General features: G+C 32.7%; 1 protein-coding gene across 1 annotated transcript; it reads right to left on the bottom strand.

The window, feature by feature from the left end:
* Nucleotides 1-16,658: 16,658 nt before the first annotated feature.
* Nucleotides 16,659-18,063, bottom strand: LOC133323981 (obg-like ATPase 1). Its single transcript, XM_061532880.1, has one exon. It carries the CDS (start codon nt 17,937-17,939, stop codon nt 16,746-16,748), a length of 1,194 nt encoding a protein of 397 aa, XP_061388864.1. The 5' UTR covers nt 17,940-18,063; the 3' UTR covers nt 16,659-16,745.
* Between the last annotated feature and the right edge of the window lie 409 nt (nt 18,064-18,472).

Below are 18,472 nucleotides of genomic sequence, written 5' to 3'. Positions count from 1 at the left end.
GTACGTTGTAATAATTAAAAAACATATTGAACAATTATATTTAAATACGTTATATATATATTACAATACATCATTCTTATCTATCCGTGAATTATGTTGATTTGTGAATCCCAGCCATTTAACGTAAATTTTATTGCCCTTAGATTTTAAAATGTTCTCTACTAAGTATATTTTTGAATTTTTTGTAGGCAAAAGTTCTTCCCTATAGAAACATCCCTTTATTGGATTGCCTTCAAAATCTTCTAGATAATATGTTACAGGGTTTGTTATTCTTATAGTTCTAATTTTAAATATTTCAGTTGTCCAGTTTGGAGTATACCCCTTTTCAAACTGATGCTTATATTTACTGATGCGTACATAATCACCCACATGAAGGTTAGGTTTCTTAAATATTTTTATATTGTTATACACAGAGGCGAGCAATGCTTTCTCATTTGAAGAATTTACATGTATAGGAGACATTTGTATTGTCCGATGTAGGGTTTTATTGTATTTATTTATTAAATTTTTATGAATATTGTTCCATTTATAATTTCTTTTATAACTAAACACCTTCCACATCATACCCTTTAACGTTCTGTTGAAACGTTCAACAATTGATGCTTTCAATACACTGTATGTAGAGTAATGATTTATTCTATAGTGCTGCATTAGTTTACCAAATATTTTGTTGAAAAATTCTTTTCCGTCATCAGTTTGCAAATTTTTGGGAATTCTTACAGTTTTTAAAATTTTTTCGATAGCTGTACAAACATCTACAGCATTTTTAGATTTAAGTGCTTCACCCCAGGCATATTTAGAAAACGTATCAATAACTGTAAGCATAAATCGGTAACCCCTATTTACTTTGGAATAATTCCCCATTTCAACTAAATCAGCTTGCCATAAATCATCAATCCCTTTCATAATCACCCTTCGACGTTTAAATTTTTTTCTTGCTTGAGTATGAAGTTCGTTTACTAAATCTCTCTTTTCCATTTTCCAATTCAGTGTGATATACAAAAGCTGGTGAGTTGAATGGATGGTGGGATCAAACTTTATAAACTTCGCTCAGCGACTGTTTCAATTGCGCTATTTTTTCTCTTATATTAGCAGATTCTTGAAATACATTTTTCATTAACATTTCTTGAAGCTTTTTGTTTTGCGAATGTACGTATGCTTGGTTGGCCGCATCTGTTCCTTCCGCTGGGGGAGCCAAGTTCCTAATTTTTTTATTTTGTATGTCCAGATTGTTATCTTCATTTCCCTTTAGTGTAACTGAGCTGTACTTTCAATTATTGTGGTGTCCAAATTTATCAACTGTCATCGATTAAGTGTTTTCATGTAGTAGTAGTAGTTTCCTAATATATTATATGTCCTTCTCTCAGTTCCTCAATAATAGATATAATTTCGTTACTATGATTATTGTTTCCTGCTTGTTGCGATGCTAACAACAGCTTTAACCGTTCTACCAGTTCATTTGGATCATCCCAGTATATATAGTTTGGTTTAGAAAGATTAACGTTCATTAAGCCATCACCGCTGTGAGTATCCTCCATTAACCTTTTAATAATTCTTTTATATTTATAACCTCTATTGGATTTAATTCGTTCACTGCCATTGTAGTTTATTTTATGGGCATTGGAATCCAGCAAAATTTTTTGTATATTTCTAGTTCTGATAAGTCGTAGTTTGTAGGTTTTTGATAAAATAGAAGTTCGAACAATCCAGGCGTATATGCCCAATTTTTATTCCCTATAATAATCTTTTCATCAATGACTTTTAATGGTATATCTCCAAATTTCCATTCACCATCTACATCTTTATGTGGTCCATATACTGTATCCAATTTTTTAGTTTTATTCAATAGAGAAAGATCAACGGTACCCTCATCATTCGCGTCGGAATAAAATGTATCATCTTTTGACACATTGTAACTATTAGAATCTCTAAGAAATTTTTTTGTGTGCATCATTTTTTTATTGGGCGTACTCGCAATAATAGAATTATTATATGGATCTATATTTTCGTTTTGAGGAAACATTAATTTGGGTGTATTTTCTTTCAACTGTAGAAGTTTGTGTATTGGTTCTGTTATTGGTTTAAATGTATTCTGCAGCTCATTTGATTTAACTTGCTCTCCCCTTTTTATGCTCTGAAACTTTCTCTTTAAGACATTTCGGTCAACAATTGATGCTTTCAATACACTGTATGTAGAGTAATGATTTATTCTATAGTGCTGCATTAGTTTACCAAATATTTTGTTGAAAAATTCTTTTCCGTCATCAGTTTGTAAATTTTTGGGAATTCTTACAGTTTTTAAAATTTTTTCGATAGCTGTACAAACATCTACAGCATTTTTAGATTTAAGTGCTTCACCCCAGGCATATTTAGAAAACGTATCAATAACTGTAAGCATAAATCGGTAACCCCTATTTACTTTGGAATAATTCCCCATTTCAACTAAATCAGCTTGCCATAAATCATCAATCCCTTTCATAATCACCCTTCGACGTTTAAATTTTTTTCTTGCTTGAGTATGAAGTTCGTTTACTAAATCTCTCTTTTCCATTTTCCAATTCAGTGTGATATACAAAAGCTGGTGAGTTGAATGGATGGTGGGATCAAACTTTATAAACTTCGCTCAGCGACTGTTTCAATTGCGCTATTTCTTCTCTTATATTAGCAGATTCTTGAAATACATTTTTCATTAACATTTCTTGAAGCTTTTTGTTTTGCGAATGTACGTATGCTTGGTTGGCCGCATCTGTTCCTTCCGCTGGGGGAGCCAAGTTCCTAATTTTTTTATTTTGTATGTCCAGATTGTTATCTTCATTTCCCTTTAGTGTAACTGAGCTGTACTTTCAATTATTGTGGTGTCCAAATTTATCAACTGTCATCGATTAAGTGTTTTCATGTAGTAGTAGTAGTTTCCTAATATATTATATGTCCTTCTCTCAGTTCCTCAATAATAGATATAATTTCGTTACTAAGATTATTGTTTCCTGATTCTTGCGATGCTAACAACAGCTTTAACCGTTCTACCAGTTCATTTGGATCATCCCAGTATATATAGTTTGGTTTAGAAAGATTAACGTTCATTAAGCCATCACCGCTGTGAGTATCCTCCATTAACCTTTTAATAATTCTTTTATATTTATAACCTCTATTGGATTTAATTCGTTCACTGCCATTGTAGTTTATTTTATGGGCATTGGAATCCAGCAAAATTTTTTGTATATTTCTAGTTCTGATAAGTCGTAGTTTGTAGGTTTTTGATAAAATAGAAGTTCGAACAATCCAGGCGTATATGCCCAATTTTTATTCCCTATAATAATCTTTTCATCAATGACTTTTAATGGTATATCTCCAAATTTCCATTCACCATCTACATCTTTATGTGGTCCATATACTGTATCCAATTTTTTAGTTTTATTCAATAGAGAAAGATCAACGGTACCCTCATCATTCGCGTCGGAATAAAATGTATCGTCTTTTGACACATTGTAACTATTAGAATCTCTAAGAAATTTTTTTGTGTGCATCATTTTTTTATTGGTCGTACTCGCAATAATAGAATTATTATATGGATTTATATTTTCGTTTTGAGGAAACATTAATTTGGGTGTATTTTCTTTCAACTGTAGAAGTTTGTGTATTGGTTCTGTTATTGGTTTAAATGTATTCTGCAGCTCATTTGATTTAACTTGCTCTCCCCTTTTTATGCTCTGAAACTTTCTCTTTAAGACATTTCGGGACTGAACAAGTCGTTTCAACATTTCTTCTTCCATGGTTAATATTATACTAATTGAATTAATTACAACAGAGATATTTTAAATAATATTACTAGTATTAAGGCTGTATAAATATATGAAAGCCTTTTCTATATCTTCCAGATTCAATTTCATCATCTTTGCTAATAGTTAGAAATCCATATTTGACTTTCCAGCATTCGCGACATATGTCTTTGAATGTTTCAAAACTCATATCACTTCCAACATGATCATTGTATATGTGTCTTAAATTCAAATCATCTTGCTTGAATATAATAATCATATTTGAATTATCACGTAGCAAATGTTTTGGAATTCGTGTATATGTTTGACAGAGGTAGAATGAATCAACATTCTTGTGACGGCCCATACTGAAGTAAATTTTAATATTATTTTGTTTATCACAAGCTACATCATCGAATATCATAATCGAATTTGGTTTTATGACTTCTGGTTGTACAACATCTTCATTATTACTAAATGTATACAATCCCATGCCTTTTATGGACGAAATGAGTTTCTTAAGATATTCATATTTGGGTTGATGTAATGATTTTGAATATATATACACGTTTTCGAATTTTAAACCATTGGGGCTTTCTATTAGACTTAGCATAACATTGGTCTTTCCACAATCCACATTTGTACTGAAATTTTAGTTTGTGGTTCAACTAATCGCATTTCACAACTAACTCATATTTGTATAATCATTAACTATTTATTTATTTATTTGCCTTTATTTTTGTAATAGTGTAAGAGAAAAAAGGTATAAAATGATTGTTTATAACAACAATAATTTTATTAGAAAGAAGCCTGTAAAAGGAAGAGGACTTGTAAATAAGTTAATAAATTCTTTACCGGTGGAACTTCATCTCCCTGGTTATCAGTTATCAGACAGTAGTATTGGAGAAAAACTGAACGCATATATTGTAACGAACGCAATGAAAGCTAAAACTAAGTTTGAAATGGGTTTGAATAATAATTCAAAACATATATCAGGGCAGCAAATTTTTAAAAATGCTGTTAAAAATGCTACATCAACTCTTAAAGCTGCTAAACCAACAGACCGGGTTAGGAGCATTGGGAGCGTTAGCATCGGGTAGTTCAGCAATTGCTAGTGCAGTAATAAATGCTAAAAAGGCAAAACAATCATTGGATGAGCAAACTAGACACAATAAAACCATAGAAGCCATTGCGCTGGGTAAAGGTCTCTATTTGAAACCTTATAAAAAGGGATATGGCATTTTTGTAGATGACGATTCAAAAAACTATTAAAGCAGCTGCCAAAAGGTCCTCTCACTGACACGCATATATACGCCTTTGGGAAAAAATATATTCCCCACTTCAGAAATGTTTATATGCGTAATAGATTACCAAATAAACCTTATATAAATGAATGTGGACTTATTAATTTAGATAATGAAAGTGGAACTGGAACACATTGGGTGGCGTATTATAAAAATAATAATTATATTGAATATTATGATAGTTTTGGGAATCTCCAACCTCCCATAGAAGTATTACGCTATTTGGGGACAAATGCAACATATAATTATAGACGAGATCAACGATACAATACATACAATTGCGGACATATTTGCCTAAAATTTTTATTTAAAAAAAAATAATAATTTAGAATATGGAATTCTTCAGTCGCATTTAACATCTCCACGAAGGTGGATGAACTTGACAGATCGGATATTGCATTACTGGATTTCCAATATTGTCATGGGAACCACAAACATATATTTATGAAGGAGCTAGCATACATGGGTGGAGTTTCTATAGTTCCAAACCATTTTTGGTTATGTCCACCTTTTAATATAAGAGAACTTACATCCGAAGCCTTTAGAACCAATGCATATTGCAAGAAATATGTGAATGGTTTAGATTGGATGGATGGAAATATTGACTATAATGATGTGGAGGATGTCCTGGCATTATTAAACTATAAATATATTTTTGTTGTTGGAAGAGATAAACAATTATTTTTACAGAAATATATTCGTTCAACGATAATTAATTTAGAAAATAAAATGTGTCTGAGAGCACGTCGAAATTATTTTACTACCAGTTCCATACATTCATCATTTAAGTTTAAATGTGCTGTAGATAATATATTCAAAATTTTTGTATTCATAGAACAAAATTGGGTTAATATCAATGATATAATATATAACGAAATCAATAAAGAGAAATTATAATAAAATTTATATACTTATTGTGTTTTTATTTCTTCAAAAATTTAATTATTTTTGTTTTCTTATTTACTGCCGCAAACATCTTGACCCATTTCTGGAAGCATAGAATCCAATGTTTTAGGACATATTGGTACATTATTTGTAAAACACCTTCTTATTAAGGGACAACTGTATGACCATCGTAAATGTTCAGCAACAGGACAATCGGTTTCTTTCCAATAAACAATATCAACATTGCAAAAATAACATCTAGTAACCTCTCTCACTCCAGTATAAAAAGGCCAACTGTTGCCATTTCTTTGATATCTGGATATGTTAACGGCCAATGTATAAAAGTTTTCAGACGTTCGTCTTCTCTATTAAAGCGAGACATCTTTCTTTTAAAAGCTGTATTCTACAAATGCCATCTGAACAATTATTTGTATTCAATATATAAACCACATTCATTTATGTTTGTAATATTTTTCATTTTATTTACATATTTTCAATTATGCTAAATATTGTTGATAAAAAAATCTGATTTTGCGTTTTTCAATTCCAATTTGTATAAAGTATTTTCTCTTTCTTCTCTCAATGGTATTTTTTTTTTTAAAGAATATCCACCAGAATTTAACTCCTTTACATCTTCATCTCGTAAACTTAGGAATCGAGTTGGTAAATAAATAATATCAATTTGTAGAGCCCAAAAATTATGCAGAAGTTTTTTACATTAGGAAGCAAACGAGTGTCACATTACACCCCGTTTTTTTATTAAGAAGCAAAAGAAAATAAAATACAATCATTGTTTATACTAGGAAACAAACTCACGATCATTCCTTGTTAACTACAATCTCTGTGATTGTTGAGAAGACGAGGGTAGAGGGGGTAGGGGATTCATCGAAAAAGATCCGCACCATAAACATCTTATTTGTGGAGCCAAAACTAAGGAGGAGCTTTTCATACGTGTGTGTGCCACACACGTCGGTCTTCGCATGTTACAATTTCACAATATTTTGAAATAAGAATAATATAAACAAGTGCTTGGAAAAGGATGACAATATGCGGTATTGCAAACCGGAGGCTCGCAATAATTTATTGTCAACTACAATCTCTAAGATGTGGAGAGCGACAAGTGGACAGGGGATTCACTGAGTAAAAAATAACGCGTAAACAACATAATCAATTTGTAGTGGCCAAAAATTATGAAGGAGTTTTTTATATTAGGAAGCAAAAGAGTGTCACATTACACCCCTCTTTTTTTATTAAGAAGCAAAAGAAAATTAAAATACTATCATTGTTTATATTAGGAACCAAACTCACGATTATTCCTTGTTAACTACAATCTCTGTGATTGTGGGAATCGAAAAAGATCCACACCATAAACATCTTATTTGTGGAGCCAAAACTAAGGAGGAGCTTTTTCATACTAGGAAGCAAAAGAACATTAAAATACACTCATTGTTTATATTAGCAGCAAAAGAACATTAAAATACACTCATTGTTTATATTAGCAGCAAAATACCACCCAAGTTTTCGTGGGAAGCAAAAGCTCATAAAAAAGGGTGTCAAATTACATTTGTGCACCGGCAAATCTACCCTACTAATGTTGAGGAACGCTCCAAGAAGGGATTTCTGGCACTCTATTCATGCAAGAATTCCATAGGCAAGAGTTGGGGATTGAGACCCGGAATTATACACTGGCTGCATACGACGATCGTCTTACCCATACTTACTTATGGTTGTCTTGTCTGGTGGCAGGGGGTGAAACTGAAAGAAACTGCTGACAAAACTGAGCTTAATACAGCGATCGGCTTCAATTCTGATCACCGGAGGATTAAGAAGTACATCACAGGCAGCCTTGAATGCAATCTTGAATCTCCAACCATTGGATATTCTGATCAAATTCCAGGCGGCCAGGTGTGTCCTGAGACTCCGGCAAACAGATGCCTTGAAATCTCTGAATAATGGTCATGCCAGCATCCTAAACATAACGCCAGGTTATGACCTCTTTAGGGGGGATAGTCATATCAGTGATTATTTTCCCCCCAATAGGGACTTTAATGACATCAAAGTTGAATTTCCTAGTAGGGAATCCTGGACTAGTGGCTCCCTACCTCTGCCAGGTCTGTCTGTCACAGACGGATCCAAGATGGATGAAGGCACTGGCGCAGGCGTCTACTGTAGGGAATTAGGTATACAGAACTCATATAAACTCAACAATGACTGTAGCGTTTTTCAAGCAGAGATTCTCGCAATCACGAAAGCGGCCGAGATAGTAAAAGCACTTAATGCCGACATTACGGGACCGGTGACTATTTATGTAGATAGTCAGGCGGCTCTGAAAGCGGTGAAGTCGCATCATATAAACTCGAAAGCAGTTCATGATTGTAAGACCGCTCTGAATGATATACGACAGATTGTTGGGCTATGCTGGGTTCCAGGACATAACGACATTGAGGGGAATGAGATAGCCGACGAGCTTGCTCGAGGGGGGTCACAGTCGTCCAGTCTTCTGATTGAGAGATCTGTGAAACCCCCCATTAGCTATTTCATTGGCAGAATCCGTGCGTTCCATTGCGAGGTAGTTGGTAACAGATGGCTAAGGGAACCTGCTTGCAGAATCTCTAAATCTATCTGGCCAGAATTCTCTCGTAAAAGAACGTCTTCGCTGCTGGAACACAGCAAGAGCGAGATCGAAATCATTGTGGGGATTATTACTGGTCACTGCAAAGTTAGATCTCTCACTTCTAAGTGGGACTCCAGTGGAGAGGATTACTGTCGTCTATGTGAGGACGAAGAAGAACTGGAAACAATTGAGCACATCCTCTGCAAATGTCCATCGCTGATCAGCAGAAGACATAAACAGTTTGGATGTTATGAAATTGATAATCTAGTCTTCTTCTTCAAAATAGACCCTAACCAAATTCTAGGCTTTGTCAAAAAATTGACTTGGCTAAAATAATCTCTGTTCCGCCCCCTTCTTCTCACTATTTTTCTCTCTATACTTCCACTATTTTTTTTTTCTTTTCTTTATAGGTACACTTAAACATAAAGGATGATCACAATGGACATAGTTTCCGAGTGGACGGTTGTTACAACAACCGTACATCCCTAACCTAACCTATACGCAGGATTTATTACTCAACATTTTTTGAAAAATATGTTAAACATATTGATCCTAATTAAATTGTTTATTCTTTTCTTCACGTCATCTATTTTAATTTCCAAAATCTGATCGCTTTACGTTACCGTTCCTCAAATAAATGTGTTTAATAAAACATGCAAATTAATGCTTTATAATATTTAATATATTATAATAATGGTTACAATTTTTTTTTTGTTAGATTATGTATAAAAAAATGATGGCACTTAGGTGGTAGTATATTATCGATGTAATGTATTGTTTTCCAAGAAATTGATATTAGATAAACGTGAAATGCTTTTTGTTTTTCTAAATAAAAGCATTTCACGTTTTAAATATTATTTAGGTAGACAAAAAGCATTTCACATTTATCTGATATAAATTTCTTGGAAAACAATACATTGCATCGATAATATACTACCACATGAATGCCCTAAAATTATTAATATGAAATGACAATTGCAGCGAATGCGAAATATCGTTTCATATTAATATTTGTATGGCACTTATGTGAAAATATATTATCGATGTAAGGTGTTGGTTTCCAAGGAATTAATATCAGATAAACGTGAAATGCCTTTTGTTTTTCTAAATATATATTTTTTATTTACTTTGCTTTGTATTTTTGGTATCGTTTAAAAAAGCTCTTGTTTATATACAATATCTATTTATTTGCCTTGTTGACAAATTCGGCATAATATGTTGGTATAAAGGTATTATCGGTTTTGCCTTCGTGTATTTTATAGGTTACCGTTTTTTCTTTGGGCTTTAAATTAAATTCATACACAGTATCCAATGAGTTCAAATTGCTCATAAGATTTTCAACATTTTCCAAGAATTCATATAAAAATCCAAAACAAATTTCTGGTTTAAAGTTGTTGTATACCTGCAAATAAAAAAATGTGCATATTATTTAGTATTATTCGTTTATATTCATCAAAGCAGAGAGGGGCATGGAAAAATATTATGTATATAGTTTGAACTGCAATTTTTTAAATATGTATGTACATAAGTGTCGCTTTGATGATTGTCGGGTATGCATGAATTACAACAACTAATTGCATTAGGTTAGCGAAAAAAAGATATCCATTTTTTTTTGTGTGAATGGTTTAAAACAGTTTTTGGGTAGATTTTTAGCTCCTGGACGATACTATAACAGCCAAAAACGAGGGCAGTTGGGAAATTTCTTAGCCTAGCACGGAAAGCGCTGTTGTGAACACATGTTACATTTTGTTTCGATCTGGCAACTCCTTCATATGGAAACAGGTGTTCCAAAAAAGACGCATCCGCAATTATAATACAATGAAAGCACGCATTTCTAATTTTTCCATTGTAACAAATTGCGGATGCGTCTGGGCACAATTGAAAATCAATCTCTTTTTCTGATACGTTTTGGGAATTTAAATTATACAAATCCTTAAGGAGGTGTCAACTACTGGCACATTTCCCCATATGGTATTTTGTTCATCAATAAAATTAGAATAACCAAATTAATTAATCTTACTTGAGGAAATAATAAAAGCAGTTATATACGTTATTTAGAATTAATTTTTACATATTCTAAATTAATATCCCTTTTGTGGCGGTTATGTTACTTTTTTATATCATTATTATATATAAAAAACTATTTGCAATGATTCCTACCTCAGGTAATTCAGACGTTTTTAGATGTTCAATTGGATTATTCACAATACCACTACAATCCTTATATGCAATATAAATATCATCAATATTGCTTAAACGTGATTGTACCCAATATCGCTGTAAAATATGTTCCTTCTTTTGTGTGGTCCACAGTTGTTTCGTAAATACAAAACGACATTGATTTAACATATCCATATCGTTCCTAAAATTAAACATGGAACACCATAGTTTTGATATTGTCAGCAACAATTATTTCAAAATTACTTACAAATTATCCAATTTTTTGTCGGATATAATACCTTGTACATCGCCAGCATAAAAAATAGAAAATTTTCCCATATTAGTGCGATGCAAACAACTTAATGTTTTATTAAAATCAATGGGTTTATCCGGCTGGGGTTCTTCATCGGGGGAGTCTATAAGAAAAAATATATACATATTAAATAGAAACGCCAGAAATACAAGCATATAAAACATGTGTATTTTGAACAAATTATTATCAGATAAATAAACTATTAAGGTATTATCACGTTATCATGGGTAAAGGGAAACTTAATTTCTAGTACTACTCATTAATTGCTAGTAAAATATTCAAATTTTCACTTCAATTCTACAGTATGAATTATTTATTTGTATATTTTGAAAATAATTTATTTGGACACATTGAAGTCTTTAGAGGAGCTTTTTCAAATGTTTCACAGAAAAGGCGACCGCCTTATGTTTTAAAAATAAACAAGAACGCTTAAAAGAGTTTTGTATATTATTAAGGATTTTTGACAAATTGCATTATAAATAAAATAGCTCCAAAATACAACTCACTTTTCCCCGAGGTGTTTAATATCGAGTAGAAATGTTTTATTTTGTAATTTAAAATATGCATATATGGGCAATATTGCCAATTTTCTAAAAAAGATAAAGCCGTGGTTCGCCTCTTAATAACTCAGTGAATTGTTTTGGGTTAATTGATCTGTCGTTGCAAACTTTTCATGATATTTCCACACTTTTGTGTGGAAGCTGTGTCTACTTTAATGTAAAAATGCTTAAAAACAGCTTAAGACGAACTAGGTTTTTTATGTTCTTTGTCGATATGTGACTAAGACACTCATTTACCGGTCTTTGTGTCAAAGTAAAACCAGAAGCCTACTAAATTAGGGCTACTTCTCTTATGTATCATTTTTTAAAATCTTAACACCATCTACATTTGAATGATGCTAACATTTTGAAGCTCGATTTTTAATGTTTTTTTTAGTATTTTTGTTTTTAATACGCAAAACAGGAATTTCTAAAAATCGATTATAAGATTAATTTGGTATATATATTTTGTGTATGTAGTATGCACAGCTTCAGAGTAATCCTCATCCAAAGGTGGATTATTTACATTGCTATAAATGACCTGATACGAATTTTGAACTTTTGCGAAAACAGAACTTTAAAAACTTCAGCCGAAAGAGAGATGTATCCAATTTATTTCAAAAATAGTGTGTGCTGTAATTTTTTTTTTATAGATTGTGGGTCACTGAATCCAAAAATTTGATTTGTATCCTTTTTTCTTATCAGGATAATCCACAGGATCAGTGTTTTTAAATGATTTATTGATCGTCTTATAAGTGTGACCATATGGTCACGCTAGCACAGCTCGGGTTAATGGACCGCATTGACATACTTATAGATCGATATATTTTTTTTTAGGATGCACACCGAAATCGGAAGGCATATGGACTTTTCGGAAATTATGCGCGTTTTACGATTTTTTGGGTACTTCAATGCAATATGTAGTACATCTTAGCCGTCAAATTAAATTTCGCAAAATATACATGGATTGGAAGATAAACTTCAGTATTTCCTGGAAACCGCATGTGCATCAAATGAATTAGAGAATTACCCGATTTAGACGCTTTTTAAAATATATATTTCAGAATATAGTTTTATTTTAAGATGTATTCATATATATATATATATATATATAGAACCCCATCATTTTTCGGAAAGGTCTTGCTATAATCCGCAAGGTGTATACCTATACACAAGAAGTTATTATCTTTATATAAGTTCATTTTTCGGTGAAATTCGGTTAAACAAGAAAAGTAGTCCCAATCAAGGCCTTGATCCCAACATTTATTTCTGAAATTTGTAAAAAAATAAATATGATTACATTATTTCTTCGAACCAAAAACAAATATTTTTCCTCAATCTCTTGTTTTATTGTCGCTGTAATTTACCAACCGCTACATAGACTTTTGTCATTTGATTCATCATGGAGTTCCGATTATGTATGTATATATTTTTAAATTAATTTTTAAGTTAATACATGTCATTAATATAATGAAAATAATAACGCAATCTCCTTTAATTTTGTTATTTTTATCAGATTTTACGAAGGAAGTCATATATCAACGTTTTTGGTCAATATAACTTTTGCTCCCACCAACGAAACATTTAATCGCGAACTGATTCGGAGTCAGGACATTTTTCCCAATATATGTACCAAAATTTTTATTTTATGAAAATATTACAATTATAAATTTTTCTGCCAACTTCAGAAAACAGTTATTCAATACTCGGCATGTCTTATACACTTACTTTATAGGTTAAAAATGTTTCAGATTAAGACCATGCCTAATATTGTGTAAACCTACTCAAAATTATTGTTTTATAATTGAATCGGCTTTTAGAATACTTATTTAACATTCTTCCCAATATTGAGCCAAAATGATCGAAAATGTGCTTATTTTTCACCCATATGCCGACTATAGGAAGATCGTAATATTTGTTATTCCTAAGGGCGGCATCCATAAAAATATAATAATTACAAATAGTTCTTAATAATTTTAAATTCTAAAGTGTTCCTTTGTATGTTCCTAACAATTATGAAGAAAATTCGAGTGAAAAATATATAATTTAAATAAAGTTATGAGTCTTTTAAAATCGGCATGATCACTAATTTTTTCCTAAGAAACATGTACTGTCTCTAGTGGTGAAAGAACCAAATCGAGAAAACCCTTAATTACTGCCTAATAAATTAACTTAGATTGATGAAATTTTACACAGAGATAGTTGAAAATATTATTGAAGATTATTCAAAGCTGTTTTCATATTTAGCCAAAGGATTTTTTAGTTATTTGAAGTTATATACAACTGATGCCGAGTACTGGTACATGCCGACATTAGGAGCACTTACCCTATTTCATACAATTTTTATTAAGCTCCAATAGTTGTAGCAACTTCTGATAAATTTCCACATAGTATTTACGACGACAATTAGAAGTTAGAAGGTCTTATTACCAATATCCAAATATTTTTGCGCGATTTGTTAATTCTGTTCTTAAAGTAAAATAAGTTTCACTTTAAATTTGCGCATTTTTTAAAAACAATTCATCTCAAATTCTATCTCTACAATAGATTTAGATTTGGTGATTCATATTGCACACAATCGAACCGAATATACAATGGACAGATAATAATAACAGATATATTAATTTTTATTTGTTGGCATAGAATGTCTCCATGTGTAGCTTAAGCTACGAATTTGACTTTATCCATAGATGGTGGGGTTTGTGTTTTGCAGGTTGACTTCGATCTTCTTTAAGAATTTGACCACTATGTTCAGACTTTCTAAGCCTTGTGTATCAGTGAACTCTTCTACTGTGAAGGAGTCACATAGTTGCGGGAAGCATCTTCTTTTGTTATTAAATTTACGAAAATTAAAAATTTCATGCACAGCTGTTTGGATTCTGTTGAACGACTCGGACTTTATAGGTTATCCGTATTTGAAAACACACGTGTTAGTTAAGCGAACGCTTAACAACCGCCATTTTGTAAAAATCTATTTTTAAGCCAGTGGGCGTATAATACTCATTTAAACCTTTTTAGGTCACGTCTTTCTTGTGAGCCGTCCGAGGACGAACTGTAAAAATTGATTTTATTTTATACGTACCTGTAAATAAAAGTTGTTCCAAACGTTTGTGGTGCATATGTGGTGGTGTATGCCTATACACCAAGCTAGTCATGTATAAATTTCCATTGTGGCGTGTTACAAATATCGTGTCATCATGTATAGAATAACAATATTCCATTAGCTGTGTAAGTACACGACGACCGGTATATACATTTGTGGTCTTCACATTGGGCTGATTGATCGAATCGTCTATGGTCATGGCATAAGTTAGAGGTATATGAAGCCTAGTATCACTTTGACCATTTTGGCATGGAATCCATTCGCCCCCATTTAAATTTAAAGGATAGCTCGATGATTTCGGTTCTTTAAAGTATTTAATATACTTTGATGGTTCAAATTTGTTGTAGTCATATGAATAAAATCCAACAATTTTTGGAGTTTCCATAATATCTTTGTATTTTTCGAAGTTCAATGGATGATGTCCTTCAACTTTCATGAGTAGATTTTTATTTTCCCCAGTCGCCATATCACTTTATTTATTTACTATTTATTTTTTTTCAATTCACTCTGCACAGTTTGAAATAAAACAGAAGACTAATATTATTGAGAATCATGACACATTTATAAAAGCCCATTATATGGACCATACCGGGTATGCATGATATGGGGTTATTTTTTGTTTAAATTTTGAATTTCGGGGAATCCACCATTCACAGCAGAATGGAGCTTTGTTCAATTAACCTGCGTGGAGTTAGCTAAGTTGCTAACTTTCGATAACAACATTTTGAACGAAACTACAAGGTGATACAGAACGACCAAATTTTACACTTAGTACCATTAGTTCCGTTCCATAACCAACAAGAATCTACTAATTTTACAACTTTTTACCCGAAAACCGTTCCTCAACCCCACAAATTTGAACCAAATTTAAGAGAACACAAAACAAAATCGCGTTCTCCATGTAAACTTTTTACTCGAAAAATTTGAACGAGTTAAAATGGTAAACAGGAATGCAATTTTCTGATGGGCTGTTATGTTCATTTTGAAGTATTGCCATCTAATTTTGGCATATTTACTAGATTTGCGTTCCCGAACTTTTCAAATTATTTTGTACTCTTAGATCGATTTTGAAATGTTTCCCTTTCCTAGCTTTACTATTAAAAAAGTACTGCTGTCGTAGTATAATTGAACGGTAAGTTCGGTCGGGCTTTTTCTTTGTTTAAATTTTGAATTTCGGGGAATCCATCATTCACAACAGAATGGAGCTTTGTTCAATTAATCTACGTGGAGTTAGCTACGTTGCTAACTTTCGATAACAACATTTTAACGAAACTACAGGGTGACACAAACAACCAAATTTTACATTTAGTACCATTGTGTGCTAAAATGAAGAAACAAGTGAAAAAAACGTTAAGTTCGGTCGGGCCGAACTTTGGATACCCTCCATCATTGGTATAAATTAATTCGGACGAAAATATATATGGGAGCTATATATAAATCTGAAGCGATTATCAGGAAACTTAACACACATCATTCTAGACTTAATTCAGTACGCTATGCTAAATTTCGTGCAAATCGAAAGATATATAGGAACTTTGTTACACCATTACCATTACATCGGATGAATATATATATATATGGGAGCTAAAACTTAATCTGAAACTTAACACAACATTCTAGACTTAATTCAGTACACTGTGCAAAATTTCGTGTAAATCGAAAGATATGTAGGATAAAAATCGGATGTAGGATAAAAATCGGATGAATATATATATATATATATATATATATATTATATGGATTATAAATGCGACCTGTACTTTGTTTACAATTTTTTTTTTTCCTTTCAAATATTTTTTTCTTTATTGAATTGTTTTTTATACGTCATTCTTTCACACGTAATTCGGTCAACAGCTAACTCAATGCAATATAAAATGATAAAACCAAAGCGGCTGTAAATACAACACTCCGAATCATTCTTAAAAACTATGTTAAATGAGAAATGCATATATGTATATATGTGTGAATTATATTGGACATAATCATCATCATCATTATTGCGTTAAGAAGCTTTGCGAGTAAAAAATCAAATTAATATAAAACATTGTAAATAAAATCATCACTAAACAGCATCATTTCTTCTTGGCATCCTTGAGACCAGCACCAGCATTAAATTTGAAGAATATAATATCACCATCTTCCACTGTGTAGTTACGGCCCTGTTGACGATATTTACCAGCAGCCTTACAAGCGGCTTCGGAACCCTCCTCCTTGAAATCCTTAAAGTGCATAACTTCAGTCATAATGAAACCCTTTTCGAAATCGGTGTGAATACGACCGGCAGCTTGGGGGGCTTTTGTACCCTTTTGAATTGTCCATGCCTTGACTTCATCAGCACCGGCTGTGAAGAAGTATTCCAATTGCAAAGCCTTGTAACCGGTTACAATGATTTTATCAAATTGACTCTTGCATTTGGTTTCATTTTCATATTCGATGCGTTCGAGGTCGTCCTTTTCGGCCAGCGCCTGTTCGAAGGCACCCGAGAAGGGGATCATAACAGCACCGGGATCATTTTTGTCAACCCATTCCTTGATTTTGGGCAACCATTTGTTCTTCTTGCGAATGAAGTCCTTGTCGGACAAGTTGATCAAGTAGATGCATGGCTTCGAAGTCAAAAACAAATATTTGTTTAAGATTTCAATATCATGAGCATTCCAATCGGAAAATCTCAAATGTTTCTTCTCATCGACCAAAATACCCTTGATCTTCAGCAGAGAGTCATATTCGGGCTTTAATTTCTTATCACCACCACGTGCGACAACCTTTTCCAATTTTTCCAAATATTGCATTAACTTTTCTTCGTCCTTCAAACGCAATTCTTCGGAAATAATTGACAAATCACGCACGGGATCTACCTCTCCCTCAACGTGTGTTACATCGGGATCCTCGAAGGCACGACACAAATGGAAAATGGCATCACAAGCATTGATGTGTGAGAGGAAAGCATTACCCAAACCTTGACCCTCGGCAGCACCCTTTACCAAACCGGCAATATCGACAACATTAAGATATGCAGGAACTTTGCTAGCTGGCTTGTGATATTCACAAAGGAAATCGAATCTTTCATCGGGCACGGGAACTCTACTCTCATTGGGATCGATGGTACAGAAAGGGAAATTTTCTGCTGGAGCAGCACTCTTGGTCAGAACATTAAAGAATGTTGATTTACCGACATTGGGAACACCAACAATACCAATACGAAGATTCGTACCAATACGGCCAATCAATGGTTTACGTTCGGGTTCTTCTTGCTTCTTGGGAGGCATGATGTTGTCTTCGTCGTTGTTGTTGGTATTTCGTTGTGACCTCTAAGCACCAATGCTTGGGTGATAGAATGTTTCTTTAACAATAGTTTTTACACTAAATGAATACCCGGCAGCAATTCGTTTGCTGGCACTGATTCGCGTGTTAACGAAAGAAACATGGACATCAGAATTTGTACGCCGCCATATTGACATTTGCATTTCTTTTGTTTCTTGACCGCTTTTAACATCCGTTCTCTACGAAATATTGCATCTGAAACAGAAAATTACAAAATATAAATAAAGACATGGGCCTTTTTGGAGAATATTTACCTATTCATAACCTTTAATTGTTTTCTCAATCTGTTGGATACGTCTGGAGTGACATCTATTGAAAATCTGTAAGATAAAAATGTTGAAATATTACGTACATATATTTTTATTGCGTTGCAATACCAAAACTTACCCAAGATTCATCATATGCATTTTTAAGATTCCGAGACTTTTAACTCAACAGCACTTCATCTTGTATATCGTGGATATATATGACTCCCTGC

This window comes from Musca vetustissima, unplaced genomic scaffold (genome assembly GCF_032173495.1).
Source record: "Musca vetustissima isolate MV318-11 ecotype Yass unplaced genomic scaffold, APGP_CSIRO_Mvet_v1 utg27555, whole genome shotgun sequence".
Lineage (NCBI taxonomy): Eukaryota > Metazoa > Arthropoda > Insecta > Diptera > Muscidae > Musca > Musca vetustissima.
Note: the sequence above shows the minus strand (reverse complement) of the source record. Positions and strands in the feature narration are given on the sequence as shown.

Bases quoted from the DNA above. Each gene is read 5' to 3' on its own strand.
- LOC133323981 (XM_061532880.1), bottom strand. From the start codon at position 17,939: ATGCCTCCCAAGAAGCAAGAAGAACCCGAACGTAAACCATTGATTGGC.